Raw genomic sequence first — 18792 nt, 5'->3', positions numbered from 1 at the left:
CACCCAGAATTTCAGAGATGAACCCAAGGTAGAAAGATGCCTGTTGGCATTCACATGGCCAGTGGGGTCTGTGCCAAGGGGAGCCCTGTCTCCCTCAGGAGAGGGGCCCAGGGGCTGGAGCCCTGGCTCCCAGGACTTGCTTCTCCAATCCGTTCTCAGGTGGGCCAGACCCTTTGGGGCCTGCAGGAACCCAAGGCAAAGAGGTAGGGTCTCTTTGAAGGGCTCCTTCTCAGTTAGAACCTCACCGAGACCCTGACTGAGGGCCTGGGGAAGCTGCCTTTGCATCCGCCCCGCAGGAAAGTGGGGGTGATGGAGACCCGATGACCCTCATGGGGTGTCACTGAGGAACTCACCGGTGACTATGCTGGGAGCTCATGGACTGAGCAAAGATTTCTCTGAAATGTTTTGACCACACCTTCCTCGTATTTGCACCCCAAGCACCCAGTATAGGGCCTGGCGGACAGTAGGGATAAAAAACACTTGCCCAGTGAATGAGTGAGTACGTGAATGGCTGAACGAATGAATGAGGGAAAAGTGAATCCTGAGGAAGACCTGCTCTCGCATCCCTGGGTAGGGCCCTGGCATGGTGGGGGTGGGGGTGGGGGTGGGCAGCCTCCCCTTGAAGCCAGGGGGGCAGGTCGCAGGAGGGGCAGGAGCAGGGGGGTGGACATGGGCCCAGACAAGAAGATGGCACTCACCCTCCAGTGCCAAATGCCCCGGAAGGTGGCTGAGATCAGACTGAAGTTCTTCAGGCTTTTTCTTCTCCTTCTTGGCTTAGAGTCTCCTCGCTCGGTGTCCCAAAAGTCCAAAGAGCCCCCCTCCTGGGCGGCCAGAGTCAGATGCCCCATGCCCTGAGGGCTGGACCTTGATGCCCACTGGTGAGGGTCCTTGGCTGGTTTCTTGTGGGATTGGGCAATACGCACGTGTGTGTGTGTGTGTGTGCACATGTGTGTATGGGCATCTCTGTGCGGGACTGCGGGTGGGTGGGCACAGTGCCATGCCAGGGCAGGGCAGTAACCATGGGTGGAGAGCCCTGGGCTCTAGGCCTGACAGATGTGGTGTCAGTCCCCTCCCCCCTCACGACCGGAGCGACAGAAGGGCAGGAAGAGACGAGAGTAAGCAGGTAATGGTTTCCCTGGGGCCAAGCCCACACCTGAGTAGGTGTTATGTCCCCTCAGCCCTCTGGTGAGCACCTCGTAGGAGTTCCAGGTAGGCGCAGGGAGAAAGGGGTTTGCACTGAAAGGGGAGGGTCTCAGCAAGCCAGGGGCAGGGACTATGGGCACTTTAAGCAAAGCAGGGTGGCTGGCAGTGCCAAGCAGGGAACCAGTGCACAGGGGCAGTGCATGGCATCCAGGTGGGGCAGGCAGGGGTGCAGGGCGGCCACAGAGGGGCTGGAGGATGCAGGACCCTGGGCAAAGGAGGGGAGAAGGAAGGCAGCGTGGACAGGCCGTGGGCTTCCTGCCTTCCTGCCGCCCGTGCCCCACCCACCAGGTGTGCTGGGGGTGAGGACCCCCAGCTGCCCCCCACAAAACCCTCCTCCTGCCCTACACTATCTGGGTCCCAGGTCCTACATGCCTCAGAAAGACCACTGGCCACCTCTCAGCCTGGCCCCAGAGTCAAGGGCAGAGGGATTAAGAAAGCAGGGAGAGGTCTCCTGGGACCCCTGGAGGTCAAGCTCAGAGGCTGGGCAGGGGCTGTGACTACCTTTTAGGTCACCTGAAGATGGGGCCATCAAGGGGACTCAACCCCAAGGCAACTCTCAATAAACTAACTAAATATATACAGATAGTACATAAGTAAATATAATAATATAATAAATAATTTTAAATGAATAATTAATCAAATAAATGCTGGCTGAACCTGAGTCCCTGACCTGCAGGCTGGGGGGAGAAAGGCTTTGGTGTTGGAGGGAGGGAGGCTGCTTCCTAGGCATGAACCCATCTGGAGCCTGCAGGTCTGGTCAGCAGTCTGGCTACAGCCACCCTGTCCATGCAGACGCCCTCCTGCTCTCTGCTCGCAGCTCCTGTCCTCCAGCCACACGGAACCGCCTGTCCCCAGGGCCTGTCCGCTCTCAGACTCCTGACACCTGGCTCACCCTCTCCCTTCATTTCTGCATCCCTGTGTCCTGCCTGTGTCCTGCCCAGCCTCAGGTCAGCCTCCATAGAACCCTGAGGGCTCTGGAATAATGGGGTTCAGGGCAGAGGGGCTGGCCTGGTGGTGGAGGGCCAGTGTGGGAGCAGGGACAGACCCTGCTGCAGGTACCAGGAAGCAAGAGAGCGGCTTGGAGCTGGGGAGTCCATGTTACCTGAGAAGAAGTGGGCCTTGAAGCCCTTTTTGGAGACGGTGTTGTCGGACTTGAACTCCACGCGCATGTTGTTGTACTGGGAGGTGATGACCTCGGGCTTCTCAGAGCCACAGAACTTGCCGTGCAGCTTGGAGTCAGCTGTGAGTCCACTGCGCACCTCCACGAAGTCGTACTTGCACACCTGCAGGGTAGTGCGGCTCCAGGCCCACCTCCTCCAGGAAGCCTCTCCTGACCACCCGGCCCAGGAGCCTTCCTGTTCTGTGGGTCCTTTCTCCTGCAGTTACCTGCTTTACCAAACCTAACAATTCAAATCGGTGCCACCCTGCTGCCATCAGATGGACCCAGCCCTGCCTCCCTCCACAGGCTTCCGGACCCCATGTCCTTCATTCCCACATGCCGTGGGCTCCGGGGCCTTCCCGCCTCCCCTGAGCGGCCCCTGCTTCCCTGGCTCCCTCTCCCCTCTACATTCTGGGAGTATGTCTGTTTCAGAGGGTAGGATGCAGGCATCGAGCTGAGTTCCCATGCCTCAGACCTTCCTCCGTCTCCTCAGCCCAGCAGCACTTACGTCGTTGCCCTCGGTCTCGAAGAAGTCGAACTGCAGGGAGATACGGTACTGGGTGGGGGCCACCAGCTGCCAGATGCAGTTCTTGTTGGGCGGGTACTCCTTGGGCCAGCCCGGGCTGGTGATGGAGCCGTTGAGCTTGGTGAGGAATCCGCCACAGGCAGCTGGGGGCACAAGGGAGTGGCATCACCCTCCAGGGGTCCCCGCTCTAGGGAAGGGCACCCGACGTGAGCTGGGGTGCATTAAGGGTCAGGTGGGGGCCTCGGCCTGGTTGCTCTAGGACAGAGGGAAGGAGGCATGGGGTGGGGTCAGGGCACCTGCTGAGAGGGAGGAGAAAGAGCAAGGGGCTCAAGAAAGGCAGTGTCAGTGGGCAGTGAGGGTGGGTGGGCAGTGAGGGCGGGTGGGCAGTGAGGGCGGGTGGGCAGTGAGGCCGGTGGGCAGTGAGGGTGGGTGGGCAGTGAGGGCGGTGGGCAGTGAGGGCGGGTGGGCAGTGAGGGCGGGTGGGCAGTGAGGGTGGGTGGGCAGTGAGGGTGGGTGGGCAGTGAGGGCGGTGGGCAGTGAGGGCGGGTGGGCAGTGAGGGCGGTGGGCAGTGAGGGCCGGTGGGCAGTGAGGGCGGGTGGGCAGTGAAGCCGGTGGGCAGTGAGGGTGGGTGGGCAGTGAGGGCGGTGGGCAGTGAGGGCGGGTGGGCAGTGAGGGCTGGTGGGCAGTGAGGCCGGTGGGCAGTGAGGGCCGGGAGGAACCGGGAGGGCCTGCCCAGAGGTGAGCAGGGAGAAGCCACTCGGCAAGACCAGGCTGAGCTGGAGCCCGTGAGCACAGGGCGCCACCACCAGCCTCTCGGCAGCGTGTACAGGGAGAGGCTGAGGCTCAGTGCCTGCCCCAGGGCAGGGTTTCCAAATCGAGGATCATGACCTTCCCGTGGGTGATGAAATCAATCAGCAGGTCAAGATAAGCATTTAAAAAACATAGTAAGAATGAAAAAAAACAACAACACAAAAAGCAGAGTACATCAGCCCTGGTAACAGCGTGTTCTGGGGATTAAATTATGAAATGTATTCCTTGTGCACGTGGTGAAGAAACTTCTAGGGAGTCCTCGCTGTTCCTGGAATGGTTCTGTCTGGGGCATGAGAGATCTGGCTGGACGGTTTGGGGTGAGGGAGGGGACAGTCATGGGGCGGTCTGGGGACACTCACCCTCACAGCGGCGCTTGTCAGGGGCCAGCTCGTACCCAGGGTCACAGCTGCACTTGTAGCTGCCCAGGGTGTTGAGGCACCGCTGCTCACAGCCCCCACGGTTGGGCCGAGAGCACTCGTCCACTTCTGCGGGTAGGAAGGAATGGGTATCAGTGACTCCCAGGCAAAAAGAGTCCCTCCTCCTCCTCCTGCTTGAGAGTCACATCCAGGGTCCTCAGGCTTCCTGTGATGGCCCCCAGCCCCATTCTACAGTGGGCAGTCGGTCGTGAGCCACTCAGCTGGGAGGCCGTGGCCTCCTGGCCGCACCCAGCTCTCCACGGCTACTCAGGACCCACTCAGTCCCCAGGGGGTACTTCTCATGAGAGCCCCAAAGGGACAGGCAGTGCCCTGAAGCAGGGGCAGGGGGACCTCACAGTCTTTTCTCTGACCACACCGTTTACCGGTGCTCAGGCAGAACACCCTGTCCGAGGTCACATGGATGCCTCCTCCAGCTGCCCTGCTTCCTCCCTGAGCGCCAAGGTGCTTCCTGCCTCGCGGCCTCCTGTGCCCTCTGTACAAACTTCTGGGTGTTAAGGCAACGCCTGAATTGTCATTTCAATCCATAGTCGAGCACCTGCCACGGGTCAGCTACTTGTACTGGCTCTGTCATTTACTCAAGGAGGTACGCAGTTTTTCTGAGGGGCTGAGCTTTTCTCCCCATTTAGGCCATACATTCCAGGCCAGGGCGCTAGGTCTGTGTCCCTCACAGTCTTTGTGTTGAATGAGTGAATGAAGAAGGAATGAAGTCATCACAGCACTGTCTACAACAGCCAAGATGTGGATGGACACAGACTAACGGTCCATCAGCAATTGTGCCTGGGGTCAGCCATACTGTATTGTACACTTAAAAATGTTCAGCGGGTAGTTCACATGCTAAGAGTTCTTATCAAATAAAATAAAATTTAAAAAAAAATAAAAGAAGGAATGGAGAAGACGGATTGCTGTGGAAGTGGAAGGGGGGAGGGACCGGGGAAGGCGGCACCTTTGAAAAAGTTGACAGCAAAACCGGCTTTGTTAATGGACCCGTCAGAGACGAACTTGAGCCAGAGGCGGCTGGAGGTGCTCTTGATGTCATCAGGCTTCTCGTAGCCACAGTAGCGCCCGATGAGGGTGCTGCTCTCACTGTGCCCGTCTCGCACCTCCAGGTAGTCATAGGCGCAGCTGTCGTGGCGCTCAATCTGGGGGTCAGGGGCTCGGTCAGCAGAGGAGCTCTGGTGGCCAGCACCCAGCACCCGGAGCCCATGGAGAGGTGGGCAGTCCTGGGGGCAACTGGGGCGTGAAAGGGTCACAGGGTCTCTGACCTACCTCGAAGGACTGGAAGGTGAGGCCCACGTGGAAGCCCTCGGACACCTGGATCCGCCAGATGCAGACTTTGCTGGGCCGGTAATCATCTGGGTAATTGGGCGACTGGATGTGGCCATTGTCCTTTTTCACATCTCCCCCACAGATGGCTTTGGGGACACAGGTGGGGGAAAAGGGAGGTCAGTAAGAAAGCTCTGCCTTGCTTAGGAGTCCTCCCCCCTCCTCCAGCCCTTCCCACATCCCCCCAGCTTCCCAGGGCCCTCCTTCCCCTCCCAGCCAGTCCCATGGGATCTCTTCTGGTGCCAGGAGGGGGTGGTTTTAGGATGCCAGGGACCCCATATATCTGACCACCCCCAACCCCATTTTCACCCTCAGTACCTTCATAGACTGCAAAGAAGCCCTTCCCGACCCAGTTGCTGCTGCTTCGGAATTCAACCCAAAGGCGGCTGTCGGTGGAGACGATAGGCTCGGGGAGTTTGCCCCCGCAGAAGCGGCCTGTGAAGATGGTGTGGGCAGAGGGGCAGTGAGGCCCGAACTGAGCCCCCCTCTCCTTCTCAATCCAGCCTGTCCCTCCGGAAGCCCCACCTCTCTGAGCGACACAGGGCTTGGGCTCCGGTCTGCACCGGGCACACATTCCCAAGACCGCACACCCTCCAGGGGGCCTGTGCCTGGTCCAAGGGCCAGCTTGGCCTTGAAGAGCCAGAGAGAGACCTTCTAGAGCAGCGGTCGCCGACCTTTCGGACCTCACGGACCACCAGCTGGCGATGCTGTTCTAGAGGATTTCACGCACTTGATTGAGGGATAAAGATAGGAGTCTTTTTCTGGGAGGAAAGGTGATTCTGCACAATAACCAACTGAACATGTGTTTTATTTACGTTTTTTTCTTTTGTTTCTTTTTTTCTTATCCTGCCTCCTCTTCCCCCCCAGTATTTACGTTTTCTAAAGAGCATATTACCATTGTTACCTATTTTTTCTTATTTGATCTCCATGTAAACAATAACCGAGAACCAAAACAGTTTTCCTTGTACATTATAAAATGTGTCATTTGATTCAAAGCAGGCATTGCCACAGGACCCCAGATAAATCCCGGAATCCGGAGACTGGTTCAGAAAATGCTCCCTTTGAAATAAAATCTGACAAGAACCCCCACCGGTGGATGAGGCTGCCCATCTGTGGGGTTCTTCACAGGCAGGGATCAACCAGGGATCTTCCTGGTAATTGGGTGTTTCCCAGCTTTCAGCAAGGGACAGAGGGCGTTGAACTAGGAATGTAAGTTATGAAAATAAACGGCAGTCTTGGCAACGCTCACATGTCTGCAGGACAATGTGTCGTAATAACAGCTGCTTTAGGTAATGAATAAGAAGTCTCAAACGCCAGAGACTCGAGGGAAGATACGGTAAGCAAGGATTTGTCCGCCCGCTGGAGGCACGGGCTGTGGGACAAAGGTCCCAACGCTAACAACTGGTCCCGAGCGGCCTGGGGGCCCACCCACACTGGAGAACAAATCTCACAGCTCCTCAGGCTGGGCGCCAAGACCGTCTCATTATGCCTCTCTTCAGCCTAACTCCTTAGTTATTTAGTTATTTAGTTATTTATTTAGGTTAATCCTCACCCAAGGATATTTTTTCCATTGATTTCTAGAGAGAGGGTAACATCGATGTGAGAGAGACACATCGATTGGTTGCCTCCCACATGTGCCCTGACTGGGGATTGAGTCTGCAACCGCCCTTGACCAGGATCGAACCTAAACCCTTCAGGCCGAGGGCTGATGCTCTACCCACTGAGCCGAACCGGCTAGGGCTGACCTACTCTATGTCTATTAAAGCACCTTCTGTTCTGCGGTTCTGACCCACTCATTTCCTACTTACTCATCCCCCCTCAAGGAAAAAAGCACCCTCTGCAAATGAGTGTGGGCCTCTGTCACGTGGGGTGGCCCTCGTGGTGGACCAGGCAGCACCGGGGGCACCCTCAGGCTGGACCTTGCAGACAGAGAAAAACAGCCTCTGAAATTGCCCAGGTGAGGAAGGGAACCCGGGACTTGGGATGTGCAGAATAGCCTGTCCATTTCTGTCAACTCAGATGCCTCCCTGATCCTTACATTGACGGCCACCAGGAGGGGGGCCCGGAAGCCTGTACCAAGGACTGTGAGGTCCAGACTGGGAAAGGGACTTGCCCAAAGTCCCCCCGCTAGTTAGTGATGCAGCCAGCAGGCCGGGTTCCCACGCAGGGTGTCGCCCTTGGCCAGGCGTTGGGTCCCAGGGGAGGATGAGGTAGTTGTAAGGAGCAGTCAGCGGACGAGGAGGCCGGGCTATGCGTTACCTCGGAGGGGCGCCTTCCTCCAAAAGCCATCTCGGACCTCGACGTAGTCGTACCAGCACAGGCGGCTCCGGTACAGGTCCATGGATGTGAAGTTCAGAATGATCTAGAGGAGAAGGGAGGAGGGAGAGGGTTATGTGGCTCCTCACACCTCATGGGCCTCGCCCTCCAGCCCCAGGACCGCTGTCCCGCTTTTGTGAGGCGGTTTGCTCTGGGTAATAAATAGTTAAAGGTTCCAAAAAGGAGTTCCTGGCACAGAAATATCCTCCTCTCCCCAGCCGTCGGCCTGTGTCAGTCAGCATCCTTCCAGGTGCCACAGGCCAGTCCTCACTTAAAATGCATGGCCCGGTGAGCATGTGTACGAGAGCACAGGCTCAGCTTATGGATTCCCTCAGGGAGGAGCCGTTGCCTGGGGTGACACCCAGCTCTCCCTGTGGTCAGCTTAAATCACCTAAATCACAGCACCTTTAGAGGGAAGAGGTCTCCTCAGTGAGAGGAAGGGCCCAGGCGGCAGGTGGTAGTGGGTGTCTGAGATGGGAAGGAAGGCTCTAGAGAGAAGAGGCACAGGGAGGACCGGCAGGCCCCCATCATCACATAGTATTCAACACTGGCTCTGGGCAGGGGGTCATGCCAACTGCAGAGGGCTCTCTTCCAGGTCTGAATCCTTCCCAGAGTGAGTTTAAGAAGCGTCCCTGTCAAGATGCTTAGGACTTAGAAGGATAAAACACAAATGCATGGAAAGATCACTTGGTGACAAAACTCAGACTCCAGTCACACAACCTGGGTTCGAATCTCCCTCAGGATTTCCTGCTGTGAGTCCTTGGGTCAGTCGCCCAACCTCTCTGAACTGCAGCTACCTCGTGTGTAAAATGAAGAAGAACATCTCAGTACCTCACAGGTCCAGGCACTGACAAGTGTCTCCCACTCACGAACTCATTTCAGCCTCTGAACTCATCGCATGTTCACCTAATACTGGAGGAATGTCTGACACCCTGCTGAGTACCAGCTCTCCCAGCAGGAGGGCACATTCGCCCCTAGAGAAGCACACTTTTCAGGAGGGAAACGGCCTCCTTGGTAGCTTCCAGAATGGGCCCTAAACCTGTTGTGTATTCTCTGTCCAACAAGCAGGGACTCCCGGCAACAGCTCACCGTGCCTGTGAGGCGTATGCAGTGGGCGCATGATGGCCCGAGAGGCCCACCTGCTAGGTGCCAGCTGGGTTCCCTGCTGGAGGAGAAGGGGACCAGGAGGTCTGTCCCCGTTCTGGATCACTGCAGAGTTTCAGGCCGGCGGGAAAAGGCCAGAATGAGAAAGATCCCAAAGCAGGTGCTGGGACTGCTGTCCGCAGCCAGCGTCCAGCTGCGACCTGTGGCCGGTCAAGGAAGGGCTTCTGGCTCACGGTCACTCTCTAACACTGACCCCGTCAGAATGCTTGGTGATTTCAGTATCCACCCAGATCAGTGATTTTCAACTGGTGTGCTGCAAGAATTTTTAAAACATGCAATAACTGACTATTTACAGTCAGGGACACTGACCTCTATTCCTAGATTGTCAAATAAAAAAATAGCAACAGCCAACACAACAATAGCAGTACGGTGTGAATGAATCAAAATTATACTTATAAAAAAATTATAGTTGTATTTTGGCAGATTGGCAAAAAAAAAAAAATACAATATGTTTTTGGTGTGCCCAAGTTCAGGAATTAGCGTATGTGTACCATGAGATGGAATTGGTTGAAAATCGCTGACCTATATGATCCTTCCCCTGTCTTGGCCTCTCTGCTCTGTGACCTCCTCTCTCTCCCTCTCTGTCTCTTCTCAGCTATACAGAGCACAGATCCTAGACCTTATCACCCATAATCTTAAGTTCAAGGACTCCACTCTCCATCCACATGCCCCAGTCTTTCCTGGCTCACTCCATCTGTACACTGAGTCCAATCATCCTTCCAGTTGACCACGATCTTCAATCCACTGAGCCTGTGGTGTTTGACTTACACCTCTAGGTGCTCACATCCCTCCTTCCCTAGATAGTCCATCTTTCTTCTTTTCCTTCGACTTATGAGCTTAAGTATGTTTGTGCTTGGGAACCTTTTATTAATTGCAGTACTCTGAGATGTTATTGAGTGAATCGTGTTTTATAAAGTGCACTGAGTATTCTTGATAATTCTTAATCATCACTGAGAGTCTTACTATAAAAATGTAAGTCCTAGCATACTGAAAAACTGAAGTTGAAAGTCCATTCTAGCTATGGAGTCAGTGTCTCATTACCCAATATTTTATCTTTTTAGAAAATGAGCAAATAAGATCACAGGAAGTTTCATTCGCTACGCAATCCTCGGGGCATAGCATGTAGTAGTTAATACATATTTCTTGAGTAGCATTTTGCTTTTAGGAATCTGTTCTATAGATGTACTTGTCCCAGTGTATAATGATATGTTTTAAGATATTTATGGTAGCATTTGTGAAAACTTGGAAAAACCTAAATTAATATCCATCACTAGAGACCCGCAGGGAATGATTAAATAATTAAGTTAAGGGACACGGAGATGGTGGCATGCTGAGCAGCCAGGAAAATGACTGAGGTAGACTCTGTGTGCTGACATGGAATCATGACCATGATTTACGGTTGAGTGAAGGGCAAGTTACAGAAGACCATATATATACACGTGTATCTAGAAGGTTCTGGAAGAACATCCCCAGTGTTACCAATGCCTATTCTCCTCTGAGGAGTGGGATTTGGAGAAGGATCAAAGGGAGAATAGTCACTTTTCACCCTAGCCTCTATATTGCTAAACATTTACAACATGCCTAGGTTATATCTAACGAACAACAAGAGTCTCTTTTAAAGAGTTGCTGGATGGAAGAAGAAACGCAGAGGGCCGAGGGGGGGCACTCGGGCCTCTAAACTCACACCCCTAACCGGCACTCCGGGTGCCTCTCTGGGCCTGCCAATCAATTTCGTTCCGCAGCTGCACTAAGAACAGCAGCAACTGTCCCCTCCCCCTCAGAAACAATCCTGCTCTGTCCAGGGTAGATCAGTTCAGACCCTCTGAAGAAGAAACCACACATGCCCGGTCGGGGGAACCCAGAGGGCCCACCCAAGACCTCCGACGTGGCAGAGGGACCAGAGGTTGCCCCACACAGGAGGCCGAGACCTGTGCTGGCGGTTGGGGGCATCCTATGGGGAGGTGCAGCCTTGGCTATATTGAGACCGGAGGTGTCTAATTAAATGTTGTAACAACTTGTCATGTGGAAACAGCTGTGCTCTAGTGGCAGGGACACCGCCCGCTGCCAAAGAAAACCTGGCCAGCTCCACCGCTTCCTGGAGAGTGACTCTGGGCCCGTGGCCTGACTACTTTGTGCCTCAGTGTCTTTGTCTGAAAAACGGAGGTGACCCTAATGGCTCTACTGGGGAGCTGGGAGCTGGAAGATTAAATGGGAGACGGGGTGCAGAGTCTCTGGGTGCACCCCAAGTGTGGGAAGTACTCCTCACGTTTGTTGGATGCTCTCAAGGAGGAATTGGGAGAACACGTCGGCCTTCAGGAACACGCAGTCTGGCTTCAGTATGGCCTCGACATACAATCTTAGGCCCATCGTTTAACTCCTCTGTGCCTCCACGTCCTTATTTGTAGGATGGTAATGGCAACAGTACCTCCTCATAGGACTAAGTGGCAATATAGGTGATTAATTGAGGTCAATTAAATCAATATAGGTAAAGTTTCCAACGGTGTCTGACACATGTATGTGTCATACATACAACATATATATATATTGCACATACATACAACCGTGTATGCCACTCCATAAATGTTAATTTCACTACTGGAGTGGAGTTTGCTTGAGATACTTTGATATCTGAAATCCTGGACGTAAGTCCAGAATCCTGGAAGTAAGAGGGGGAAGTTGGCCAGGGCTCGCTCATTTAACAGACAAAGAACCGAGAATGGTAACAGCAGCTGATGCTGACTGCACTCCTACGAACGAGGCAGAGCTCTGAGCGCGTTACATACATAGCCTCGTTTAAACCTCATATCAACCCCAGGAGGGAGGGACTATCACCAGGCCCATTGTAAAAATGGGGAAACAAAGACACAGAGTTTAAGCAACTTTCCCAGGAAGAGCACAACTGGGAGTCAAACTCGGGTGCTCTGCCCCCCCCTTTTTTTAAATCCTCACCCGAGGATGTGTTTATTGATTTGAGAGAGAAATATCGATGTGAGAGAGAAACATCAATCGGTTGCCTCCCATACACGCCCCTACCGAGGATCAAACCTAAAACCTTTTGGTGTACAGGATGACGCTCCAATCAGCTGAGCCACCCGGCCAGGGCTCAGGTACTCTGTCTCTGAAACTTACAACCTTAACCACTACTCCATGTGGCCTCCTCAGGCCTGCCAATCTATTCTGCCCAAAAGCTGTGCAAAAAAAACAAGCATCAACGTTCCCTCCATCCTCAGTGCTCCAGACCCTTCAGGACCTGAGAAGCAGGACTTAGAGGAGGGCCCAGCAGAGGGAAGGGTCATCTGCCCACTAGAGGACAGAAGGTAGAGGTCAGGGAAGGCTTTGCAGAGGAGGGAGAATTTGGTTTGGACCTTGAAGAATAGGCAGGATATGAGAAGGCAGGGATGGGAATGGGGGTGGTAAATCCAAGAGGCCTCTTAAGCTTTTATCTTCTTGGCTCCTCTGCAGCGTGTGACCATGAGCTCCTGAAATCACTTTCCTGCTCCTACAGGCTGGCTTTGTTGCTTGGAAAACACTGTAAATCCTCTCTAGGGCAGCTGCTAACTACGTGCAGTGCAGAGACGTGGGGACCCTCAAAGAAACTTTCCAAAGTGGCTCTTTCTGTTTGACGTACCCCTACGAGTACAGTTGTATAGGATAAGCTCACATTTCTGGCCATGAGCGGAGAACTGGGAAGACAGTGGAAAACAACTTCTCGGCAGCCAAAGAGATGTCAAAGTCCATCGGCTAACACAGGTGGGTTTATTTAAGGTTTGCTGTTGAAAGAGTGTAGACTTTGGAGTCAGACAGTCCTGGAATCGAGCGCTGGTTCCACCACGACTACTGTGTAAACTTGGGCAGATTTACTCACGCCCTTTGAGCCCTGGCTCCCTCATCTGTCCAGTAGGGATATTGGACCCACATCCCAAAACCGTTGTGAGGAGTAATGAAATCTCTCATGTAATATGACTGGCACATAATTGTTAACAAAGAGCAGCTGTTATTATTGTATGATGTCATCTTCTTCCAGCTCCCCAACCTCTGTGAGCCCTTTAAATGCTCTATCCCCAGGGTTCATCTTTTTTTTTTTTTTAATAATATATTTTTTATTGATTTCAGAGAGGAAAGGAGAGGGAGAGATAGAAACATCAATGATAAGAGAATCATTGATCAGCTGCTTCCTGCACGCCCTCTACTGGGGATTGAGCCCAAAACTTGGGCATGCGCCCTTGACCGGAATTGAACCTGGGACCTTTCAGTCCACAGACCAACACTCTATCCACTGAGCCAAACTGGCTAGGGCCCCAGGGTTCATCTTTGATTCTCTTACAACTCTAACAATTCATCCAGGGCCATGGGTGGGTTTTATTTTTTGAATTTCTACAACCACGCATTGATTAACCTGAAATTTCTATCTATAGACCACATCTCTCCCTGGACCTACTGGCAGGCCTCCAAAATAAGATGGGAAGTTTTCTGGGAATTATGGAGGGAGCAGGCTGGAGGCAAAGAGGCTCCTAGGGCAAGGCCATGAATCTACTAGAGGCCAGGGCCAGCCCACGCCAGCCTGGAACAACAGGGGAAGAAGCAGATGCTGACCAAGCTACCGAATCCCTGCTGGCCCAGCAAACCTCCTGAACAGGAAAGAAAGCAACGCTCAGTTTATGCTCCTTGGGGCTGTCTCATGCCCCCTTTCATCCATAACGATCATATGCTCAATAATCATTAAGTATTATTATTATTATTCTCTGTGGTGAGATTTCCAAAGGCTGAAATAGTGAAGACCCTCAGCAGAGGACTGGGAGAAGGCAGGGCATGGTCAGTACAAAACAGCAAAAAGGACTGCAATTTTTGAGTTAGATTCAGAACAAGAAGAAGAACAAGGAAGGGATGGGTTCACTTTCAAGAGAAGATGGTAGAACGTTAACCAAAAGAGATGATGGAATTACTCAACCCTCAGTAGAAGTCTACTGTTAAAAAAATAATCTTCAAATTATGAAAATAAAATAAGCATAGTTTGGAAAGGAAATGGAAGCTCAGTAACAAAGAAGGAGAGTCAGTGAGCAAAGTTAACTCTTGTGTCTAGGCTCAAAAATGACATCAGAGGACAGTCAAATAACTTGCAGATGTGATCAGCGTCTGTAATCTTGAGAACTCGGAAGGAAAGCTTTCCCAACTTCAGAAGGGGGGTATGTGATGTGTGCTTGTGTGCTGGGAACAGGGGTTGGGAGTGAATTCTGGGAATTGCAAACCACTGAGCTGAATGTCAATCCCAATTAAATAGATGGTCTGTGACCATTTAGAAAAGAAACACTTGATTACCAGGAGCCAATTCACTTGAAACAAGGCATGTCGCAAATTTCACTTCCATTTTTAAAAGGGGTTTTACTGACAAGGGGATCAGTGGACTTGTTTGGTAAGGCAACCCATCCACATAATAAGGATTTATTAACCACTTCCTGTGACAGGAATATACATATGACGAAGGTGTGATTTCAGAAGAAGCTTACATCCCGGTGAACTAGGGGGTGACCTGTGGCTGGATGGCAATGACATTAAATGGGATCACAGCAGGTAAAATAACTCTGCCCAGAGCCTGCCCATTAACGGGTCAAGGTCAGTTCAGAGGGAGATCTTAACTCTGCTTTGATTCATGTTCTCTTCAACAATTTGATCAAAGACCAGGTTCTGAAGACCCAGAAGGCCATGCATATCAGAATAAAAGGGATGGCCACCTGCTAGAGGGTGCAGTTTTGATTCAAAGTGATCTTGAATGGTTGGGACGAACAATGTCACCATGTTCCAACCCAGGAAAATAAAGGCTAGAACTGACTCTTGGGAGCAATAAAAATACAAAGGAAATGAAGCCCTGAGTTCGGTGAGAAGTCTATACTCCATGTGAAAAGCCCGTGAATGGATCTCAGAAACACTAAGAAAAGTGCCTGGCACACAGTAGGTGCTATCTGGGAGCTAGCCTTTGTTTATAAGCACTGGCGGAAGCCCCTCCTCACTGTCGTGCTGCGTCATTCTTGTGGGGTGGATGGGTTTATGATCCCCATGCAGGTCTCTCCCAGCCACACTGACTATGTGCTCCCACTCTGCGGTCCTGGCAGAAGAGGGGGTGCTCAGTTACCTTCTCCCCAGGTGTGACGGAGATGCGCCATACACAGTGCATGTGGGCGGAGTAGCCATTGGGGTACTCAGGAGAGGAGAAGTTGCCTGTGCTGTCTTGTAGGGTCTCTCCGCAGGCTGTCAAGGAAAGGAAATAACTGAGTGGCTGGCTGCAGGGGCCCAATCCCCCTGAACTTCTGGCTTCCCCACCCTGAGCCCTGGCATCTTTGCAGGAGAGGAAAATAGCTCAGGAGTGGGGAGTCTGGGACGGTCCTGTCCCTTTAAGACCCAGCCCTTTCTCCTCACAGATAAGCTCACACCATCCTACCTCCCTGCCTAGTGCTGCAGGATGTCCTGTTGTCAAGGCAACAAGGTTCCAGCGTTAAGGTCAGGCTCCTTTGGTGAGCCTCACTCGTCCTCACTCCCTGAGAATTGCTCTGCTCTCTCCATTTTCTGCTCCTGGTGCCCTCCCCCCACCCCCGCCCGCACCAGATCCTCAGAGGGTGGGTGGCTCAGTGTTTCACCATCACCTGATCCTAGCGCCAGTTTGGTCCATAACTTGAATCCTACCCCTCCCTGGGGGCCCTTCCACCAAGCAGTCTCCGTGTTCTCTAAGGCTCTCAGCTTCAACTTCCTTGGTTCCAGGTTCTGGCATCTGCCTGCCTGGGGCCCTGCCCTCCGCTCCTCTCCGGCTCATCCCTCCCTGCCCCGACCTGGACACTTGTAGAGCTTGCGGGCCTGGGCGATGTCCCCCTTGCTGAGCCGGGTCCTTTGGCCGATGGGAGGTTTCACTCCATTCACCTCGTACTTGGGAACAATGGTGTCCAGGAAGATGCCCCTGAGGAGGACAAGCCCGACCTGGGTGAGAATCTGATGGAAGGAGGGGTGGCATGTCTGTGTGCACCCAAGGTCATGACCCTGCCAGAGCCCAGACATTCCTCAGCAGGGTCAGGGACGGGTGGAGACATCTCACCCTGTCATTATGCTGCCCACTGACCAGCAGCCACCCTGCTCCGTGGCAGCCACACCACAGGAGCCTGGGGGAGCCCCAGGAACACTTTGGGAGGTCAGGACACAGGCCCAGGATGCCCTGGGGACCCACTGGTGCCAAGCTCAGTCTGGCCCTGACTCCAAGCACCAGGAGCGCTATGGATGTGCCTCCAGCCCCTGCTTTTGCAGCCCCTGGGCCGATTCAGCCCTGGCTGCACTTCTCCCAGGATGACCCAGTGCCAACGCTTTACCCTGTTGGCACAGCTGCTCTGACAGCACCTGGGACAAGGCCAAAGGGCAGGTTCCACCGTGGCCAGAACAGACCCTGGGGACAGCCCCACCATCAGTCCTCCTGTCCTCCTAGTTCCTGCCTTCAAAAGCCTGGGTGTTTCCATCTGGGAGGAGGGGAAGCAGGCAGCCCTTCACCTCCCCAGGGCCCCTGACTCACACCAGCTGGGTGGGACTCAGCAGGAGGTGGAGAGGGATGTGGTGAGAAATGTATGGGGGGTGGGGGGCTGTGGGCGTGGGGGACAGGATGACCTCACCATCCTTCCTCGGTCTCTGTCCCTCAGGTCTGGAGGCAGGAAGAGTGGGTCAGAAGGAGAGCTGAGGACAGGGGGGAGGACCGCTATCTGGGACAGAGCCGGAGGGGGGGCAGATAGAGGATGAGGAAAGCCAGGCCTGGGAAAGGCCAGGCAGGAAGGAGTGTGAGGAGGATGAGGGTCGGTTCCCACACTAGGCTAATGAAAAGCTGGGTGGGGATTACCTCTGGGTTCTAGCAGTGACTTTGGGAACCTGGGCCCGGGATAGGAGTAGGTGTATATGCGCTTGTCAGGTGGTGAGGGGGCTGGTCCAGGGCAGGAGCTGGCCTTCGCACAAGTTAGCCAATTACAAGAAAGGCAGACAGATCAGAAAAATATGCCCCCCTCTGGTCTTCAGCAGAGGGATAACCCAGCTCCTTTGGGCGGACACAGTTCTGGGCCACAGCGCACCACGGCTGGCAGAGTAGCTGGATTTCAGCCCCATGGGCCAGGTGCCCTCGGTGTGCACAGCTCTAGGTGAAGCACCCAGGCTGTGTGAGTCCCGGCCCTGCCATGGGCCCAGGGTAGAAGAGGACAGCAGGCCAGGCAGCACCCATGGGTCCTCTGCTTGGGGGCTGCATCTGCCCAGGGCCCACTCTTGTCCTTGCTGACAACCCCAGCAGGGCAGCCTGGTGCAAAGTGGGAGGCCCCAGAGGGCAGGACAGTCTCTCACCTGGAGAATGTGTTGCGGGCATAGTGCATGATACTGTCAAAATCGTAGGTCTCCCCCAGGGACTCTACCTCTTGGACCTCCATCTTCAGGAAGTTATACTCCTGCCCTGAGAAAACCACGAAAAGGGGGTGGGAGTGGGAGGAGGTAGATCTATGTGGGACACAGGGTGGGAAATGGGGTCCTCCCTGTACTTGCGAGGTGCCTCCCTACCTGAGGGTCCTGGGAGCAGCCAAGGAAAGCCTGGGGGGAGGGGCAGTCTCTAGAAGAGTGTCCGCAGAGGGGCGGGGTGAAGGAGGACTTGCTGCAGGGAAGGCTCAAGGGAGTATGGGAAGGAAGCACCCATTTCTAGAACCACAGCAAGATGAAAGCAGTGAAGAGCGGAGGAGGCTGGGAGAGAGGGCGGAGGCAGGAAGGGAGGGAAGAGAGCACAGCTAGAAGGGAGAGGGAAGACCCTTGGAGGGCAGAAGAGGCGAAGAGCAGAAGACTGGGCAAAAGTGAAGCGAAAGACTCAGCACCGGAGTGGGCTGACCCCTCCCCCACCCCACCCTGAGGGCCAGCTGGGTTCTGGCTGCTGCGGATGGTTCCTGTGTCCAGGACCTGGGCCTGTGGTGGGGGTGCCCAAAGTGGCTCCACAACTGATCTGTGGTCCCTGAGCTGCTACTGGCTGGAGCAGATGCCTCAGGGCGGGGTCTGGGCCAACCTGGGCCCTAGGCTGGGCTGGGACTACAGGCTGAGTTGATCAAAGGTGATGGCTAGAGGGAGCAGCTGCCACCCTCAGCAGGGGCCCTGGAGAGGGGGCATGGGCAGGAGCCACGGCGTCCCGCCCCCTACCCCACCCCCCAGGTCGAAGTGCATACCTGGCTGGATGTTCTCGCGCACGATGGAGACGTGGCGGTCCCGGTCGGGCCGCGTGTGCTCGTGCCAGAAGCCGATGACGTGGCCCAGCTCATGCACCACGATTCCAAACTTGTCACAGTTCTTGCCGATGGAGATGGCCTGCGGGCCCCCACCACGGCGACCCACGTAGGAGCAGCACCTGGAGGGCGGGGCCAGCTCAGGGGGGCGGTCCCGAGCTGGGGGAGTGCATCCACTCAGGGGCCGGGCGAGGCTGCCAGGGGGGCGGGGAGCGGAGGGGCAAGGGCGGGGCTGGCAGGTCTGCTCGGGATGTGTGCTGGCGTCACAGCCACATCCTGGGGAGCATTTCTGGGGAGATGCCTCAAGGCAGGAGGGAACGTTGACGCAGATCTGTGCGCAGGTGGGGCAGCTGCAGTGCCCAGGGCAGAACAGGGGTTGGGGCATGGCCGAGGGTACACTGCCCAGGGGCCCCTGCTCACCCGCAGGGTCGATAGGTGAATACAATGTAGCTGTCCTCATCGGTGCGCTCCAGGAAGGTAACACAGGTGTGCTTCTCCCAGTGCCGCATGGCCTGCCGGAAGACTGCCCTCTGGCTGCCTGCGGGACAGAGGCGGCCAGGCTGTCACACTGTCCAGGTGGGCCTGCCTCC

The 18792-nt window shown here is 54.6% G+C and overlaps 1 protein-coding gene across 2 annotated transcripts in view; it reads right to left on the bottom strand.

Annotated features, from left to right (window-relative positions):
• The window catches only part of BMP1 (bone morphogenetic protein 1), a 39559-nt gene that overhangs the window by 9679 nt on the left and 11088 nt on the right, over window positions 1–18792 (bottom strand). For both annotated transcript variants that reach the window (XM_036313884.1, XM_036313883.1), the window contains exons 4-15: window positions 18623–18740; window positions 18146–18324; window positions 17289–17394; window positions 15758–15882; window positions 15067–15182; window positions 7719–7821; window positions 5778–5894; window positions 5403–5548; window positions 5080–5275; window positions 4059–4184; window positions 2871–3031; window positions 2306–2486 (exon numbers count right to left, since the gene is read on the bottom strand). In XM_036313884.1, coding sequence (XP_036169777.1) covers window positions 2306–2486; window positions 2871–3031; window positions 4059–4184; window positions 5080–5275; window positions 5403–5548; window positions 5778–5894; window positions 7719–7821; window positions 15067–15182; window positions 15758–15882; window positions 17289–17394; window positions 18146–18324; window positions 18623–18740 — 1674 coding nt within the window. The remainder of the gene's footprint in view (window positions 1–2305; window positions 2487–2870; window positions 3032–4058; window positions 4185–5079; window positions 5276–5402; window positions 5549–5777; window positions 5895–7718; window positions 7822–15066; window positions 15183–15757; window positions 15883–17288; window positions 17395–18145; window positions 18325–18622; window positions 18741–18792) is intronic.

Source organism: Myotis myotis, unplaced genomic scaffold (assembly GCF_014108235.1).
Source record: "Myotis myotis isolate mMyoMyo1 unplaced genomic scaffold, mMyoMyo1.p scaffold_m19_p_6, whole genome shotgun sequence".
NCBI classification, from domain to species: domain Eukaryota; kingdom Metazoa; phylum Chordata; class Mammalia; order Chiroptera; family Vespertilionidae; genus Myotis; species Myotis myotis.
The sequence above is the reverse complement of the archived record's forward strand: the minus strand, read 5'-3'. Positions and strand labels throughout refer to the sequence as shown.